Source organism: Balaenoptera physalus (genome assembly GCF_965194825.1).
Source record: "Balaenoptera physalus genome assembly, chromosome: 6".
NCBI lineage: Eukaryota > Metazoa > Chordata > Mammalia > Artiodactyla > Balaenopteridae > Balaenoptera > Balaenoptera physalus.
In genome coordinates, this window is record NC_138885.1 from 99,536,300 (window position 1) to 99,556,292 (window position 19,993).

General features: G+C 37.5%; 2 protein-coding genes across 2 annotated transcripts in view; one reads left to right on the forward strand and one right to left on the reverse strand.

Moving 5' to 3' along the window:
• Positions 1-10,839, forward strand: part of PTH2R (parathyroid hormone 2 receptor) — a 105,462-nt gene extending 94,623 nt beyond the window's left edge. Inside the window, exons 10-13 of the mRNA XM_082467161.1 lie at positions 1,228-1,322; positions 3,833-3,971; positions 5,472-5,513; positions 6,936-10,839. Coding sequence (XP_082323287.1) covers positions 1,228-1,322; positions 3,833-3,971; positions 5,472-5,513; positions 6,936-7,331 — 672 coding nt within the window. The 3' untranslated portion in view covers positions 7,332-10,839. The remainder of the gene's footprint in view (positions 1-1,227; positions 1,323-3,832; positions 3,972-5,471; positions 5,514-6,935) is intronic.
• Positions 1-10,895, reverse strand: part of LOC309663405 (gamma-crystallin B-like) — a 309,600-nt gene extending 298,705 nt beyond the window's left edge. The window contains exon 1 of the mRNA XM_082467410.1: positions 10,833-10,895. The gene's annotated coding sequence lies outside the window, so the exon portion shown is untranslated. The remainder of the gene's footprint in view (positions 1-10,832) is intronic.
• Between the last annotated feature and the right edge of the window lie 9,098 nt (positions 10,896-19,993).

Genomic DNA, 19,993 nt, shown 5'->3' on the forward strand with positions numbered 1-19,993 from the left:
TTTATGTCATAGAGTGTTCTGCCTATGTTTTCCTCTAAGAGTTTGATAGTGTCTGGCCTTACATTTAGGTCTTTAATCCATTTTGGGTTTATTTTTGTGTATGGTGTTAGGGAGTGTTCTAATTTCATTCTTTTACATGTAGCTGTCCAGTTTTCCCAGCACCACTTATTGAAAAGCCAGCCCCCAGTTCTTGTAGGAGGCTGTGAAATTGGTGAGAGTTACCTATGGGGTAGTCAGTGGTAGGATGGCAAAGAGGGTGGTGGGAATTAAGGGCTGATGCAGATAATCAACTAGATTGGGTAGTGGGGCACATGAATCACCCAGTACCAAAATTCTCCAAATTCCAGAAATGATTGGAGACTCTGCAGGATAATTTATCCCCCAGAATGCAGAGTTGATGGGTCCTCTCTTCTAGCTGTTGCTCTGGCATTAACACAAACCCACTCTTGGCAATCCACTATTCCATTATTCCTAAGTAGTAGCACTTCCTGGACTGTAGACATCTCCCTGAATTAAGGAACCCAAGGGGTTTGGGCTTCTACCTCCTTATGACCCCTGACCTGGAGATCTTTTCTTCCTCTTCATTTTGGACCTCTTCACTGATCCTTGAGGCCCTTGGACATAAAATGTCTTATCCCACCAATACTTTCCCTTCCCTCCCCCTTTTTAAAGCCAGAACGTGATTGTCTGGTGGTGCCCACACCTCAATTTAATTGCCTACACTGGGACTTTTTCTTATACAGCATCTTACCTGGCTTTTTTTTTTAACCTTGTATACGTTACCCAGTGCTTTTCATATATCATAAGAGAGACAGCATCCCCAAAGCAACCCTATTATTCTTCTCCCTAAAATAGATACAGAAGCTGGGAATTCATTTCAAAAAGGGCTGTCAATTACATTTGTATAATAACTATTATCCTTTATCCAGAAAGTCTGCCACAGAACTTCATCTGAACTTTGGTTTGGAAATTCCCCATGGATTCTGGCAGATTATCCTCTGGTATTTCTAGTTTCTAGTGCTGTTGAAATTTTATCTCTTTGTGTTTTCATGAGGGCAAATCAAGAATCCCTATCTTTCCAATATCTTACCTCAGATTTCCTCATTCATATTTACAGAATGGGTAATGTTCAGTCTTTGAATACAAAGAAGTTCAATTTATGTAAATTTTTACAAACAACTTGAAGACTAACTTAATAATTCTTTGTAATATTACCTTCTCTTTCAGCTGAATTTTATTCTGTTTCTGAATACCGTTAGAGTTCTGGCTACCAAAATTTGGGAGACGAATGCGGTCGGGCGTGACACAAGAAAACAATACAGGTAATTCCAGGACAGACATCCATCAGAGGAAATATTTTGGTTACTATTTAGAGTAAAGGACAGATATCAGTTGATCTGAAATGTCTCTAAGAGACTAAATTGTGAATGTGTATTTTTGTTTGGTTTAATTGTGCTTGTGCTATTTATCAGAAAAGTATATATATTTTAGGAGAATATAAATAACAACAAACCTTCCCAATATGCTTAAATTCTAAGTATATTTTTAAAAATCTGTTCTTAGCAGCTGGGATTTTACCATTAACTATGTAACCTATGTAACTATGTAATCTCTTGTTGATGATCTTGGCAGACAATTTTACTTGCCTTCTTAAAATAATGTCATAACTGAAAAAAAATCAAGAAAGTTTATTTGCTATATTGTTTCCAATCTTCCCATCAAATTGGTACCTCCCAAATATTGATTTTTAAGAACTTTCAAATGTACTGATTGAAGGAGGTCTGTTATTCAGTCTTTGCTAAAGAAAAGGACAAATTAAGTATTTATAATCATTATCAAACTATCTTAAGAATGTGTCCATTTCTCCCAATGATCATTTTGGAAGTTCTGAATAATTTTGGAAGTGGCTTCTATCCACCTGAACATATACACCACTAGTCAGGTGCATGTGGATTAGTTTTTGTAATCCCCAAACAAGAATCTATTTCTTTCTGCCTCACATTGTCATGAAATGCTATCGCAGACACAGAAAGGAAGAAATCATAGTCAACATTTTGATCTTCTCTCACAAACACTCTCTAAGTCCTTTGTGGAATCATTCCCGTGCACCGTGTAGGCAGCATTTACTGTCAGGCAGAGAAGAGTACAGATACAGATGGACTGAAGTCTAGAATAGGATGCATAGTACGAACAAACCGTCAGCTGCTAGCTCCAGTTATTTTCAATATGCTGCAAGTGGTAGTATTAAAATCATGCCTGTGTTTACAGTGAAGGGTCTGTGCTATACTAGAATAACTTGTCTCATGTCACATTCCATTGGTGAAGACAAACGTCAAAGGATGATAAAAAATGGAAAATGTAAGTAGCCTTTCATTCTTCTTCATAAAATGAAAAAGTGCAGTGGTGTTTGAAAGCTAATTATTTATCTAGTTCTGAATCAAGGCTACTTATTTCTCTCATTCTGAATAAAAGCTACTTATTTCTATAGTTCTGAATAAAAGCTACTAATTTCTAGAATTTCCGAATGATGTGAAATTATACTTTCAGTAGAAAGTTGCTCAAGAGATTTGAGAAACTCTGGAGAGAACAAAGAGTGGATTATCTTTAAACCTAGACAGAATAGACAGCTTATTTTCAAAAAAAAAAAAAAAAAGTAAGTAGGGAAAGAAAGAGAGAGAGAGAAGGAAAGAAAAAGAAAGAAAGAAAGAAAGGAAGGAAAAAGGGAAAGGGAGAGAGGGAGGGAGGGAGAAAGGAAGAAAGAAACTGAAGGAAAGACTAGTGAGGAAAGGAAGAAGGTTGGAAAGTCAGTTGGTTGGACTGAGGAAAAATCCACTCTTAAGCTCACATGATTGTTGACAGGATTTATGTTCTTGCTGGGTTGGTCAGATGCCACCTCTCCTTGCCACATGGGCCTCTCAGTAGAGCAGCTCGCAACTTGCTTCACTGAATCAAACAAGGGAGAGAGTCTGCTACTAAAATGTATGTTACACTCTCATGCAACATAGTCACAGAAGCGGCATCCCACCATCTTGGCCGTAACTGATTGGTTAGAAGTAAGTCCCAAGTCCTGCCCACACTCAAGCAGAGAGGATTAACAAGGATGTAAATACCAGAAGGTCGGGAATTATTAGGAGCCATGTTAGAGTCAATCCATTATATTGGAAACTGGGATTCCTCTAAATACACAAGAAAATGTGTATGAAGAAGCCGTTAAAGGAAATAAAGTCACATTGCTTAGTTTGTAAACAAACAAACAAACAAACTTACAGCTATAGATAATTTGAGATAGAATATTTGACAGAGAATGTTTAGGGAAGGCAAGAGGTATTGACCACATGTAGCTCATAAGAAAATATGAAATGATAAATGAAGATCCAAATGTAAGAAGAGACCAGGGAGTAGTTGGTCCTAAAATGAACAAAACAAGCCAAAATGCTGCCTGTGAAAGAAAAGACAGTTACTGAGGATGGAGGTGGTACCTCTTTAAGTCTCAAACATGGAAGTTAAAGAAGACTTAGGACAGAAAAAAAAAAAAGGCATTTTACAATTTTATGAAAATAGTGTCCTTTAAGCAAGAAGAGTGGAAATGAGATTAAAGAGACTTGGGGGATAGTAATCATGGGAAGTGAGAATAAACTACCTGATTTAGTATAGAAGTGACAGGAAGAAGAGGGAGAGAAAAAAAAAACTAGCAGAAGCAGTGGATCCAAAGAGATGGGGGAACGTCAGCCCCTGGTAGCTCTGCTAAATAAGCTTAATTTTTTCCAGCAAGCTGTCTCTGTGGAAAGGCACTCTACATTGACTAATTAAAAGGCTTGCCATTCTCTTCCAGGAAACTCGCCAAATCAACGCTGGTGCTGGTGCTGGTCTTCGGAGTGCATTACATCGTGTTCGTGTGCCTGCCCCACTCCTTTGCTGGGCTTGGGTGGGAGATCCGGATGCACTGTGAGCTCTTTTTCAACTCCTTTCAGGTAGAGAGTGCTACTAGTAATTTGATTCCTGTATTTTGCTTTTTTCCTTTCTCTGCCCCTCCCTCTGGCTTTCACGCACCTGTCTCCCAAGGGCCAGGAAAGGGGCTATTTTCTGGCACCTGCGCATTTCTATCCTGCAGCGGGTCAGTCAGGTTAACCTCTGACCACAGCAGGAGCTGTTTCTCACAGTCAGGCTTGGGCTATGAGACAAGAAAGCACATTGTTGTAAAATATGTGACACCTACAGAGCAGGAATCTGTGTGTGTGTGTGTGTGTGTGTGTATGGAAAGTCAATGAAAGCAAAAGAAGGGATAGGCAGGGGAGAGGAAAAAAGAGAAAGGGAGACAAGTAAGAGGAAGAGGTTGCTTCCTTATATTTGATCTCAGTTGAAAACATGATACCATTCTCCCTCACGTGGAGGCTACAGGTGCCTCCTAACTCTTCTTCCTGCTACTCTTTTGCTGCCACCTCCTGCCTTCAATCTAGTCTTCATACAATAGTCTGAAGAATCTTAAAAATAAATCTGATAATGTCACTGACCTGCTGAACATATCCAGAAGCTTCTCATTGCAGTCAGAATAAAATCCAGACGCTGTTTCCTGATGTGCACAGCCCTCCCTGGTGGGGATCCTGCCCAGCTGTGACCTCACCTCACACCATGCTCCCTGATGCCCACTAAGTTTGAGCCACACTAGCTCTGCCACAATTTCTGTTCCTCAAGTTCATTTCTGCCTCAGGGGTTTGTACTTGCTGTTCCCTTTGCCTGGAATGCTGTTCCCTCTAATATTCACATGGCCTGGCTTCTTCTTCTCACTCAAACCAGCTTAAATGTCTCCCCCTCAGGGAGGTCTTCATTGAGTTCCCCCTTTGATAGATCTTCTCCATCTTCTTTTTCAATACCACTTGTTTTGCCTGCATGGCCTTTATCTTATCATCTTACATTTTTCTCCTGTGGCTATTTGTTTATATTTTATCCATCTGTATTTCCTTCTAGGATGTAAGCCCTAAGAGAATAGGGACGTTGTCTGTCTTGATTAAATTGTTTATCCCTGTCATGCTGAGCATTTCACACTGTATAAACTCAATAAATATTTTTGAATGAGTGAAAACAAAGTTTCTGTGTGTTTTCACCATATAAGACCCTGTGTCTGTAGTTTCCAGCATTCACAGTGTAAAAATTTCACTTACTAACTAGGGGATGTTCTGTGGTCCTGGGGTGGCAACACATGAAACGAATGTAACAGAAATCAGTTCTTCGTGTATCTTGGAGTGTTTTATTTAGTTATTTGGTTCAGTTCACACCAAGGAAAGATCTCAGACAAATTTCGTGTATATTTAAGGATTTCAAAATATTAGGAGAGATAATTTGCATAATTTTCTGGAGGAATCATTAAAAAAGAACCCAGTTTTTCAACTTACGCATTGTAGCACAAGACACTTTAGTGCTGTGATCTTCATAATTAAAATTAATTAATTAAAACATTCTATTTTCTCCTCCAGGGTTTCTTTGTGTCTATCATCTACTGCTACTGCAATGGAGAGGTAAGTCTGAAGGAACCCCATACCTCCTGCAGGTCTAGCTCTGAGTAAGCTCGTAAATGGCCATCACAATGTGACCAGAATCTCTTTAGAATCCTCAGGGGTTACAGGACAGAATGGACACAGAAAAGGGAGATATTTTAATCATAAATTATTTTGAGAAAGGAAGAATTCATGTAAATAAGCCAAGGTCTTCCTCTTCCAGCACTTCTCAATGTCAATTCAGTTGCAACCCTTGATATCAAAAACCCAACTTACTGGAATGCAGATTGATACTTGGAAGGACCGTGAACTTCATATTCCAGCCAATGCTTCAACTTATATTTTATTTCAAGTTCTATAAGAAACTCAAATATAACTTTCCCTGGGAATAATCCATTAGAACATCTTGACATTTTTTTAAGCTACAAGATGGTGATGGGACAATTTCAGTTCATTTAGGAGTTGGCTGGAGACAAAGAATGGTACCGATCTTTTAGATGACACCAGCTTACCAGGTTTCCACTGCTTCCAATGGAACTTTCAGAAAGCTCCCTTCTGGGGCTTTCCTGGTGGTGCAGTGGTTGAGAATCTGCCTGCCAATGCAGGGGACACGGGTTCGAGCCCTGGTTTGGGAAGATCCCACATGCCGCGGAGCAACTAGGCCCGTGAGCCACAATTACTGAGCCTGCACGTCTGGAGCCTGTGCTCCGCAATAAGAGAGGCCGCGATGGTGAGAGGCCCGCGCACCGCGATGAAGAGTGGCCCCCGCTTGCCGCAACTAGAGAAAGCCCTCACACGGAAATGAAGACCCAACACAGCCAAAAATAAATAAATAAATAAATAAAATTAAAAAAAAAAACAAACCTCCCTTCTGGAAAGTTGCAATAGCAGAATTGAATCTTCAGCAGCAAGACTGGAAACAAGAGCCCCACCCTACTACGAATGCCCTTGCAGCACCCACTTTTCACCATCCAATCCTTTTCTTAATTTCCCTGCTTCAGTATGCCCGTGCAGAGCGATGGTGTTACAGTTACATTTCCAGCTGAGTACCTTCCATGCCCTTCCACAGCCTTAGCTGGCACTATTTATCCCATTTTCTCCTCCAACCCCGTGTCCTCTTTTCCTCTCCCATGAGTCAGATATATGTATTGGCTGCATTTCAATATGTACTACAGTACTGCACCATCTGGGGTTGGTTGAATCCACCAGTGCAGAACCCCAGATATAGAAGGCCAATTGAGAAGTCATAGGGGATCTTCAGGGGCATGCGGCGGACACCCCTAAGCCCTGTGTTGTTCAAGGGTCAACTGTATATATAAAGTCCCCGGCGCACAGTGGAACCTTAGTGATTATAACTATTATTGAAATCAGGCAGACATCCATCTAACAAGGTTCCAGGGTCTCTGATGGTTTCTGATGCACAATATGGTCCTTGCGGTTTAGGTTCAGTCTGAGGTGAAGAAGATGTGGAGTCGGTGGAATCTCTCCTTGGACTGGAAAAGGACGCCCCCATGCGGCGGCCACAGATACGGCTCCGTGCTCACCACCGTGACGCCCAGCACCAGCAGCCAGTCGCAGATGGCGGCCAGCACACGCGTGGTGCTCATCTCCCGCAAAGGGGCCAAGACGGCCAGCCGGCAGCCCGACAGCCACGTGACTTTACCCGGCTACGTCTGGAGTAACTCGGAGCAGGATTGCTTGCCACACTTGATCCATGCAGAGACCAAGGAAAGTGACAGGAAGCAGGGAGATGCGATTCCAATGGAGGAGTCATCCACGCCATTAGAATTTAACCCAGACCCCGAAGGAAGCAAAGGAGAAACCGAGGATGCTCTGTGAATCAACATTTGTGTCTTTAAGCAGCTGGTCCATCTGGCTGTGGCAGAGGAGCTTCGCCAGCATCGCTCTGCTTGAGCCCCAGAGCTGAACAGTCAGGGTTCGAGTGTTCACAGCCTTTTTAGGCTCCATGAATTGGCTCCTGTAAATACTAAAGCCACAAAAGGAGAAGTGTCAGTGGAATAATTACCTTATTTTGGCATCACATTCTCTTCTGAATTGATGTGTAGTACTTGTAGTACTTGCTCTGTGATTGTTCATTTTTCTGCTACTTTTGGGTAGAACAAACGTTTCAATTGCTTGACTCTAGTTTTCTCTCATAAATATCACTCGAAATATGATAGAGATCATTTAGTATGTGTCCTTTTCCTTTTAACAAATTAGTATTCTCTTTCTCTCTTTAAGAGACCTCTATCATTGCATTCATTTAGCCTGTGCATCGGAGCAATTAGGATCTGAAAATGTATGTTGAAAGATTAAAGATCTGGGAACAAGTACACACTGGAAAATAAGCTGGCTGGACTTTGTTAAAATAATAAATGTGTGAGAAACTTGTTTCTTTCTAGGAATAAGGAAAATTACTCAAAAAAGAATATTGCACATATTCCTCTTTTTGAATATCCCCTCTGTGACCAGCCAAATCTCAAGTCTTCACTCTTTTGTAAACCTTGACATGTCACAAGGTTTTCTTAGTCAGTGAGCTTGTGTCTGCAAGCTGATTTTGTTTGTAATCATTTATAGTGATAGTCACATTGCCTCTATGTTTTCTTTCTTTGTTCTGTTACTATATTACAAACGGCATGTGGGATAAATTAAAAGTTTGTTTTAAAAATATATTTTGGGTCACTTTTTAAAATGTTCTCTTAGCACCTAACTTTGTTTTTGGGAATCAACCAAATGTCTCTTCTCCACATCTACAGAGATCAGCATGTAGCCCCAGAACTTCACTGAGCTTGAAATTTCAGTGTATTGCAGTAGTGAAACATTTACTGAGTCCATGTTATGTACCCAGCATCCTGCTAGGTTTTTACAAGCATTAAGTTATTTAATCCTCACCACAAAGTTATGGAGTAAGTCTTATCACCGTCCCCCTTTTTACAGATAACAGCGTGACTCACAGAGGTGGAATGACTTGCCCAAAGTCACACAGCTAGTGATTGAGAGAACACGGTTTCAGACACAGATCTGACTTTAAGTCCCATGTTCTTAGCCATATGCATACTGTTGCCAATGTATATATTGCCCATTCACAAAAAAATGAATTCCTTCTGGGTAGAGAGTGCTTTAGGAACTCTTATTGTAGTATGGTCTAGCCTCTGACCCTCATGAAGTTTCCACTCTAATGGGGGAGCCAAATACACATAGGAAATGAAAACACCACAGAGAAATGTGTTTTTAAGTGAAATGACACAGGTCAAGCTGATCCATCTCACTTTGCTGAATGGTTTAAATATGCAAATAGTGTTATGATGAAAAAGGTACTCTGATGTCTACATGCCCTCTTGAAAAATATTGCACTGTTCTCCCATGTTCATTCTTCCTTCGTCCTCTGTGACACACAGAGGTCATTTCCTTCCCATCCTGTTTATGAAGGTGCCATTGTGCATACTTAATTCATTTGATTCAATGCTATATTGTCACATACTAATGCTACCTCCCTGTTAGGAGAACCATCATGGGCTGAGCCAGAGATTAAGTTCAGTTCCATTGCTATTTTTGTGCAAGGCTTTGTAAATCACTTACCTTTCTTTGTAGTTCAAGTTCTCTATCTTTAAAATGAAGATATCTGCCTACCTTAGAGAAATGTTCAGGCGATAAGAGAAATCACATATTGAAAGCACTTTGTAAAATAAAAATTCCATACAAATATTGATACTTGGTTTAGGTTGTTTACTGTTTAAATTTCATTTTGCCCCATTATATTATAAAAGGACTCATTGGTCATTGCAACATAATAATTATAAGAATATATATATTTTCATAATATTGAAAACATTCTAAGCCACCCCCAAATTCCAAGGCTAGACCACTATTTCTTTACACTAACAAGTACGAATAAAGCTCTCAGACTCACCAAGGTTTAAGTGAGTCACCAAGTGACTCACTTAAAGTTTAGTCATTCACAAATTGAGTAAACATTTACTTAGAGCCTATTATCTGACAGATACTATGCTATGTGCTAGGGACATAACAAAAAGTAAGGCATAATCTACTCCTTCAAGGAACAAACAACCTCTCAGTTGCTAGGACTCTTTTATCTCAACTGTGTACACACATTTTTTCTTCTAGGTTTTGATAATGTTTGCATCCAATTAGACAGCTAGGACTGTAAGTTATACCTGTGTATTGATTTTATCAAGTAAAATATTGAGCACTTACCAAGGATTGCCATTAAACTAGAACTCTTTTTTTATAATTTTTATTCTTTTATTAAAGTGTGGTTGATTTACAATGTTTCAGGTGTACAGCAAAGTGATTCAGTTATACATATACATATATATGTATATATATATTTTCAGATTCTTTTCCATTATAGATTATTGCAAGATATTGAATATAGCTCCCTGTGTTATACAGTAGGTCCTTGTTTTTTTATCTATTTGATATGTAGTAGTCTGTATCTGTTAATCCCAAATTCCTAATTTATCCCTCCACCACTTTCCCCTTTGGTAACCATAAGTTTGCTTGCTATGTCTGTGAGTCTATTTCTGTTTTGTAAATAAGTTCATTTGTCTCATTTTTTTTTAGATTCCACATATAAGCGATACCATATGATATTTGTCTTTCTTTGACTTTTACTTCACTTAGTATGATAATCTCTAGGACCATCTATGTTGCTGCAAATGGCATTATTTCATTCTTTTTTTATGGCTGAGTAATGTTCCATTGTGTGTGTATGTGTGTGTGTGTGTGTGTGTGTGTATATATATATATATATATATATATATATATATATACACACACATATATATACACACATATATATATATGACATTTTCTTTATCCATTCATCTGTTGATGGACATTTAAGTTGCTTCCATGTCTTTGCTATTGTAAATAGTGTTGCAATGAACACTGGGGTGCACGTATTTTTCGAGTTAAGAGTTTTCTCCAGATATATGTCCAGGAGTGGGATTGCTGGATCATATGGTAACTTTATTTTTAGTTTCTTAAGGAAACTCCATATTGTTTTCCATAGTGGCTGCACCAATTTACATTCCCACCAATAGTGTAGTAGGGTTCCCTTTTCTCCACACCCTCTCCAGCGTTTATTATCTGTAGACTTTTTAATGTTGGCCATTCTGACTGGTGTGACGTGATACTGCATTGCAGTTTGATTGCATTTCTGTAATAATTAGTGATACTGAGCATCTTTTCCTGTGCCTTTTGGCCACCTGTATGTCTTCTTTGGAGAACTGTCTATTTAGGTCTTCTGCCCATTTTTTTTTTTTTTGAATATCACACTTATTTATTTATTTATTTAATTTATTTATTTTTTAAAACATCTTTATTGGAGTATAATTGCTTTACAATGGTGTGTTAGTTTCTGCTTTATAACAAAGTGAATCGGTTATACATATACGTATGTTCCCATATCTCTTCCCTCTTGCATCTCCCTCCCTTCCACCCTCCCTATCCCACCCCTCTAGGTGGTCACACAGCACCGAGCTGATCTCCCTGTGCTATGCGGCTGCTTCCCACTAGCTATCTATTTTACATTTGGTAGTGTATATATGTCTATGCCACTCTCTCACCCTGTCACATCGTACCCCTCCCCCTCCCCATATCCTCAAGTCCATTCTCTAGTAGGTCTGTGTCTTTATTCCCGTCTTGCCACTAGGTTCTTCATGACCTTTATTTTCCCTTAGATTCCATATATATGTGTTAGCATACGGTATTTGTTTTTCTCTTTCTGACTTACTTCACTCTGTATGACAGACTCTAACTCCATCCACCTCACTACAAATACCTCCATTTCATTTCTTTTTATGGCTGAGTAATATTCCATTGTATATATGTGCCACATCTTCTTTATCCATTCATCCGATGATGGACACTTAGGTTGCTTCCAAGTCCTGGCTATTGTAAATAGAGCTGCAATGAACATTTTGGTACATGACTCTTTTTGAATTATGGTTTTCTCAGGGTATATGCCCAGTAGTGGGATTGCTGGGTCATATGGTAGTTCTACTTTTAGTTTTTTAAGGAACTTCCATACTGTTCTCCATAGCGGCTGCACCAATTTACATTCCCACCAACAGTGCAAGAGTGTTCCCTTTTCTCCACACCCTCTCCAGCATTTATTATTTGTAGACTTTTTAATGTTGGCCATTCTGACTGGTGTGACGTGATACTGCATTGCAGTTTGATTGCATTTCTGTAATAATTAGTGATACTGAGCATCTTTTCCTGTGCCTTTTGGCCACCTGTATGTCTTCTTTGGAGAACTGTCTATTTAGGTCTTCTGCCCATTTTTTGATTGGGGTTTTTTTTTTTTTTTCTTTTTGATATTGAGCTGTATGAGCTGTTTGTATATTTTGGAAATTAGTCCCTTGTTGGTTGTATCACTTGCAAATATTTTCTTCCATTCCACAGGTTGTCTTTTAATTTTGTTTATAGTATCCTTTGCTGTGCAAAAGCTTTTAAGTTTAATTAGGTCCCATTTGTTTATTTTTGTTTTTGTTTTCATCACTCTAGGAGACATCCAAAATATATTACTATGATTTATGTCAAAGAGTGTCCTGCCTATGTTTTCCTCTAGGAGTTTTATAGTATTCAGTCTTACATTTAGGCCTTTAATCCATTTTGAGTTTATTTTTGTGTATGGTGTTAGAGAATGTTCTGGTTTCATTCTTTTACATGTAGCTGTCCAGTTTTCCCAGCATGACTTATTGAAGAGTCTGTCTTTTCTCCATTGTATATTCTTGCCTTGTTTGTCATAAGTGACCATAGGTGTGTGGGTTTATTTCTGGGCTTTCTATCCTGTTCCATTGATCTCTGTGTCTGTTTTTGTGCCAGTACCATACTATTTTGATTACTGTAGCTTTGTAGTATAGTCTGAAGTCAGGGACCATGATTCCTCCAGCTTGTTCTTCTTTCTTAAGATTGTTTTGACTCTTCGGGGTCTTTTGTGTTTCCATATAAATTTTAAATTATTTTGTTCCAGTTCTGTGAAAAATGCCATTGGTAGTTTGATAGGGATTGCATTGAATCTGTAGAATGTCTTGGGTAGTATGGTCATTAGAACTCACTTTCTTACCAGCAATTACTTCATTTTAGAAAAGTAAATATTTATATGGTTGAGTTTATTCAAAAATCTGTGGAGGACAGTCTCATCTTTTCTAATGAGTTATTAAATATTTTAGTTCATTTTTTCTCTCTTTAGACCTGTTCTGCCTATGTCCTCCACTCTTGGACCCTCTCCCTAAGACACACAGGGAAGCAATTGCTCAGTAAATCTCTAACCTGCTCTTCCCAGGAAGTTCTATGCTGAACAGATGGGCAGTTTAGAAATAGCATAGATAAACAGTCAATATACACTGGCTTTGTTTTAAGAACTGAGCTCAGTATTTTCAGTATATTTTATCATATAATCTTCATCACACACTATGATGCAGTTATCATGATTTCAAAAATGTCATGATAATCAGGAGTTAAATGATTTGCTCCAGATCAAAGTGGCTGAGTCAGGATTTGAACCCAGTTCAGTTTGACTCCAAGGCCTCTGATTGTCCTCTCACCCATGTGGCCCTTTTTTACTTTCTTTATCAAGAGCCTAATAGTATGGCAAGTCAATGAGGAAATAAAAAAGATTTAGTTTCAACTATTTTGATGGTAGAATTAGCAATAGTTACAAGAATGTAAAAAAAGAAATAATAACATGATTATGGTTTTTAATAAAAGCATTTTTATCTCCCAGTATTTCATGACTATCAAAATAAAAAAAAAAAACTTTTGACTCTAAGCTCTTTTTAAAATTTCACCCAAAATATCTAACTTAAGTTTATAAAGGTCTAAATCCTATTTTTTTAAGAACATATGCATACTGTGTTTATTGACAGTTGGTATGTAAAGTAGTATTTTGTTAACTTTTTTATTTGATGTACAGTAAACAAGGTAATTTTCCCTTAATGCCCCACAGAAGAAAACATAGGAACTGAATTTCATTAAGGTCTTTTTCAGAGACAATTTGTATAACAAGTATCAGCATATATTTTAAAGTAAAATGGATTTCAAAGTGACAATTTTATTTACTAACCAAATAGTTGATCCCTGTTTTCCTAAAGTCTTCCTTTGGAATTAATAGTTAAAAGTTATTAATATATTCAACCACTTTGATTCACAATAGTGACAATTTTGTGTTGTTAACCTATATTGTTAGGGAATGTAGTAATAAATATTATAATAAAGTCAAATTATTAAATGATAAATTCAATATTGTGTAAGTATAAAATTTTTTCCCTTTGGTCCCTTCTAAAAACTTACTGACCTTAATGTAGGAGCTAATGTTTACATTATAAACAGTAAGGAGGGATAAAAAAAAGAGAAGGTCATATAATTAAAGGCACAAAACACAGAAGAGCGTCTCTAAAAGCTCTGACTCCTAAGGAATTCAGTTATTCGTCACCAGTTAACATGCAATGCTCCAATCTTTGCACATGATCTGTTCTTAGTTACTTATTTTACAAATGAAATCCCAGTTTTCTACCTAGAGAAAGGCCACAGATCATGTTTTCTTTCGGATTCTTCAATCCTGGTAAAAATAAAATATTATTATTATAAAGTATTAGGTGCAGCATCAATGACTCAAGTTATTAAATGAAATGTAGTTTCAGTAAATATGTAAAGAGGAGGATCTTCTTCCCATGATGTATTTTGTTTCTGAACATACAATATATTTTTAAACATAAAGAACATTCTTTTTACTTTCATATTTGACACATAGATTTCCAAGCCATTAAATAAGTGTTTCTATCCTGTGTATATAGCTAAAGAATCTTGATAATATCTAAGTCCTATTCTTAAGCTGCCTCATGAGACCATGGAAAATTTGCCCCCGTATTGTTGCAAAATGACCTTGAACAACTTTACCTTTAGATTACTCATCTCTCTGGCATTTAAAGAGAACTTTTATGTAGGGCTTCTATTTATTCACTATTATAAAAATCAATCACAGCAATGGAAGTATCTGTAAATGGTGTAGAGCCAGGAAAAATGGTAAATGTCCTTATTCTCTCACCGACTCTTAATGTAATGCTGTTAGCATTTAAATTCAGCCCCTACTTAGACCATTAATCTCTTCCAAAACCACATTTCATTTGGGTGGCTTAAGTGGCTCATTTGATTAATGATTTAAATGGCTAAATAGGAAAACAAATTTAGTAGATGAAACTCTGAATTTGTATAACTTTTTTTCCCACAACTCTAGCACATACAGCAGATTCTTGATGACCAAAGACATTTCCAGAGTCTGACCTTGACCTCCTCAGAGCATGGCAATAGAGTTCAGTGCCTCAGAAGAATGCCAACTTGAGCTGGCAAAAGGCGGGCACCCCCAATTCAGCTTAATTGAGGGGCACTGGCAGCACTCCCAATTCCATTCCAGTTGACAACCAGAACATCTAACATTTTCAAAGCTACTGTAACTTGGAAAGAGTGCCTCAATAAATCATAACAACTCTTTAAAATAAAAAATGGCAATGTGTGATTTAATCTTGCTGGATCTTGTTTTGGGGTCTGACTAGGGACTGAATAAACTAAGAAGGTTTTCACAGGCTTTTATGGCACACAAAGAAAAGGGCTCCTTAAAATGACTACTTAAGCAAGTGCTATTTCCCTGAAAAATCTCATTTTGTCTCAGTTTAGTCATGAGAAAACAGACGAACCTAGATTGGGGAACATTTTACAGCGTACTTGCCTAATACTTCTCAAGACTGTCAGTCATGAAAAGAGAATAGACTGAGGAAACTGTCATGATCAGAGGGGACGGAGAGACAGGACAACTCAATGCAATGTGTGCCTGTCAATCCCAAACTCCCTAACTATCCCTCGCCACCAACCTTCCCCCCTGGTAACCGTAAGTTCGTTCTCTAAGCCTGTGAGTCTGAATTCTGTTTTGTAAATAAGTTCATTTCTATCATTTTTTTTTTTTTAGATTCTGCATATAAGCGATATCATACAATATTTCTCTTTCTCTCTCTGACTCACTTCACTCAGTATACATTGCTATATTTAAAATGGATAACCAACAAGGACCTACTGTGTAGCACAGGGAACTCTGCTCAGTATTCTATAACAACCTAATTGGGAAAATAATTTGAAAAAGAATAAAAAAAAAATGTTCTTACCACAAAAAAGGCATGATAATTACATGAGGAGATGGAGGTGTTAGCTAATGCTATGGTGGTAATCATTTTGCAATGTAGAAGTGTATTAAATCAACACACTGTATACCTTAAACTTATACAATGTTATATGTCAACTATATCTAAATAAAGCTAGTAAGATACTTTAAAAAAAATAAATGCAATGTATCACCCTGAATAGGATCATGGAACAGAAAGAAGAGTCAAAGGTCAAAAACTGGTCAAATCCAAATAAAGTCTGGAGTTTTGTTAATAGTAAATGTGCCAATGTTAGTTTCTGAGGTTTGACAAGTATACAATGGTAATATAAAATGCTAACAAAGGAGGAAACCCAATGTGAGATGAGGGGTGCACTGGAACTCTCTGTACTATCTTTGCAACATTTCTGTAAATACACTATTCCAAAATAAAAAGTCTTAAAAAAATCTCATTTTAGCAAGTTAGAAATAAATTTAGGAAATCAGTATAAATACTATAGTCTAACTCCACTTGATTTTTTTTTTTTTAACGTCATTATTGGAGTATACTTGCTTAACAATGGTGTGTTAGTTTCTGCTTTATAACAAAGTGAATCAGTTATACATATACATATGTCCACATATCTCTTCCCTCTTGCGTCTCCCTCCCTCCCACCCTCCCTATCCCACCCCTCTAGGTGGTCACAAAGCACCGAGCTGATCTACCCTGTGCTATGCGGCTGCTTCCCACTAGCTATCTATTTTATGTTTGGTAGTGTATATATGTCCATGCCACTCTCTCACTTTGTCCCAGCTTAGCCTTCCCCCTCCCCGTATCCTCAAGTCCATTCTCTAGTAGGTCTGCATCTTTATTCCCATCGTACCCCTAGGTTCTTCATGCTTTCTTTTTCTTCTTAGATTCCATATATATGGGTTAGCATACGGTATTTGTTTTTCTCTTTCTGACTTACTTCACTCTGTATGACAGACTCTAGGTCCATCCACCTCACTACAAATAACTCAATTTTGTTTCTTTTTATGGCTGAGTTATATTCCATTGTATATGTGTGCCATATCTTCTTTATCCATTCATCTCTTGATGGACACTTAGGTTGCTTCCATGTCCTGGCTATTGTAAATAGAGCTGCAATGAACATTTTGGTACATGACTCTTTTTGAATTACAGTTTTCTCAGGGTATATGCCCAGTAGTGGGATTGCTGGGTTGTATGGTAGTTCTATTTTTAGTTTTTTAAGGAACCTCCATACTGTTCTCCATAGTGGCTGTATCAATTTACATTCCCACCAACAGTGCAAGAGGGTTCCCTTTTCTCCACACACTCTCCAGCATTTATTGTTTGTATATTTTCAATGATGGCCATTCTGACCGGTGTGAGATGTTATCTCATTGTAGTTTTGATTTGCATTTCTCTAATGATTAATGATGTTGAGCATTCTTTCAGGTGTCTTTAGTCAATCTGTATATCTTCTTCGGAGAAATGTCTATTTAGGACTTCAGCCCATTTTTGGATTAGGTTGTTTGTTTTTTGATACTGAGCTGCATGAGCTGCTTGTAAATTTTGGAGATTAATCCTTTGTCAGTTGCTTCATTTGCAAATATTTTCTCCCATTCTGAGGGTTGTCTTTTCGTCTTGTTTATGGTTTCCTTTGATGTGAAAAAGCTTTTAAGTTTCATGAGGTCCCATTTGTTTATTTTTGTTTTTATTTCCATTTCTCTAGGAGGTGGGTCAAAAAGGTTCTTGCTGTGATTTATGTCATAGAGTGTTCTGCCTATGTTTTCCTCTAAGAGTTTTTTACTGTCTGGCCTTACATTTAGGTCTTTTATCCATTTTGGGTTTATTTTTGTGTATGGTGCTAGGGAGTGTTCTAATTTCATTCTTTTACATGTAGCTGTCCAGTTTTCCCAGCACCACTTATTGAAGAGGCTGTGTTTTCTCCACTGTATATTCTTCCCTCCTTTATCAATGATAAGGTGACCATATGTGCATGGGTTTATCTCTGGGCCTTCTATCCTGTTCCATTGATCTATATTTCTGTTTCTGTGCCAGTACCATACTGTCTTGATTACTGTGACTTTGTAGTATAGTCTGAAGTCAGGGAGTCTGATTCCTCCAGCTCCATTTTTCTTTCTCAAGATTGCTTTGGCTATTCGGGGTCTTTTGTGTTTCCATACAAATTGTGAAATTTTTTGTTCTAGTTCTGTGAAAAATGCCAGTGGTAGTTGATAGGGATTGCATTGAATCTCTAGATTGCTTTGGGTAGTAGAGTAATTTCACAATGTTGATTCTTCCAATCCAAGAACATGGTATATCTCTCCATCTATTTGTATCATCTTTAATTTCATTCATCAGTGTCTTATAATTTTCTGCATACAGGTCTTTTGTCTCCTTAGGTTTATTCCTAGATACTTTATTCTTTTTGTTACAATGGTAAATGGGAGGGTTTTCTTAATTTCAGTTTCAGATTTTTCATCATTACAGTATAGGAATGCAAGAGATTTCTGTGCATTAATTTTATATCTTGCTACTTTACCAAATTCATTGATTAGGTCTAGTAGTTATCTGGTAGCATCTTTAGGATCCTCTATGTATAGTATCATGTCATCTCCAAACAATGACAGCTTTACTTCTTCTTTTCCAATTTGGATTCCTTTTATTTCTTTTTCTTCTCTGATTGCTGTGGCTAAAACTTCGAAAACTATGTTGAATAATAGTGGTGAGAGTGGGCAACCTTGTCTTGTTCCTGATCTTAGTGGAAATGGTTTCAGTTTTTCACCGTTGAGGACGATGTTGGCTGTGGGTTTGTCATACATGGGCTTTATTATGTTGAGGAAAGTTCCCTCTATGCCCACTTTCTGGAGGGTTTTTATCATAAATGGGTGTTGAATTTTGTCAAAAGCTTTCTCTGCATCTATTGAGATGATCATATGGTTTTTCTCCTTCAATTTGTTAATATGGTGTATCACGTTGATTGATTTGCATATACTGAAGAATCCTTGCATTCCTGGGTTAAACGCCACTTGATCATGGTGTATGATCCTTTTAATGTGCTGTTGGATTCTGTTTGCTAGTATTTTGTTGAGGATTTTTGCATCTATGTTCATCAGCGATATTGGCCTGTAGTTTTCTTTCTTCGTGACATCTTTGTCTGGTTTTGGTATCAGAGTGATGGTGGCCTTGTAGAATGAGTTTGGGAGTGTTCCTCCGTCTGCTATATTTTGGAAGAGTTTGAGAAGGATAGGTGTTAGCTCTTCTCTAAATGTATGATAGAAGTCGCCTGTGAAACCTTCTGGTCTTGGGCTTTTGTTTGTTGGAAGATTTTTAAACACAGATTCAATTTCAGTGCTTGTGATTGGTCTGTTCATATTTTCTATTTCTTCCTGGTTCAGTCTTGGAAGGTTGTGCATTTCTAAGAATTTGTCCATTTCTTCCAGGTTGTCCATTTTATTGGCATATAGTTGCTTGTAGTAATAGCTCATGATCCTTTGTATTTCTGCAGTGTCCGTTGTTACTTCTCCTTTTTCATTTCTAATTCTACTGATTTGAGTGTTCTCCCTTTTTTTCTTGATAAGGCTGGCTAATGGTTTATCAATTTTGTTTATCTTCTCAAAGACCCAGCTTTTAGTTTTATTGATCTTTACTATCGTTTCCTTCATTTCTTTTTCATTTATTTCTGATCTGATCTTTATGATTTCTTTCCTTCTGCTAACTTTGGGGTTTTTTTTGTTCTTCTTTCTCTAATTGCTTTAGGTGTAACGTTAGGTTGTTTATTTGTGATGTTTCTTGTTTCTTACGGTAGGATTGTATTGCTATAAACGTCCCTCTTAGAACTGCTTTTGCTGCATCCCATACGTTTTGGGTCGTTGTGTTTTCATTGTCATTTGTTTCTGGGGATTTTTTGATTTCTTCAGTGATATCTTGGTTATTAAGTAGTGTGCTGTTTAGCCTCCATGTGTTTGTATTTCTTACAGATTATTTCCTGTAATTGATATCTAGTCTCATAGCATTGTGGTAAGAAAAGATACTTGATACGATTTCAATTTTCTTAAATTTACCAAGGCTTGATTTGTGACCCAAGACATGATCTATCCTGATGAATGTTCCATGAGAACTTGAGAAAAATGTGTATTCTGTTGTTTTTGGATGGAATGTCCTATAAATATCAATTAAGTCCATGTTCTTTAATGTATCATTTAAAGCTTGTGTTTCCTTATTTATTTTCATTTTGGATGATGTGTCCATTGGTGAAAGTGGGGTGTTAAAGTCCCCTCCTATGATTGTGTTACTGTCGATTTCCCCTTTTATGGCTGTTAGCATTTGCCT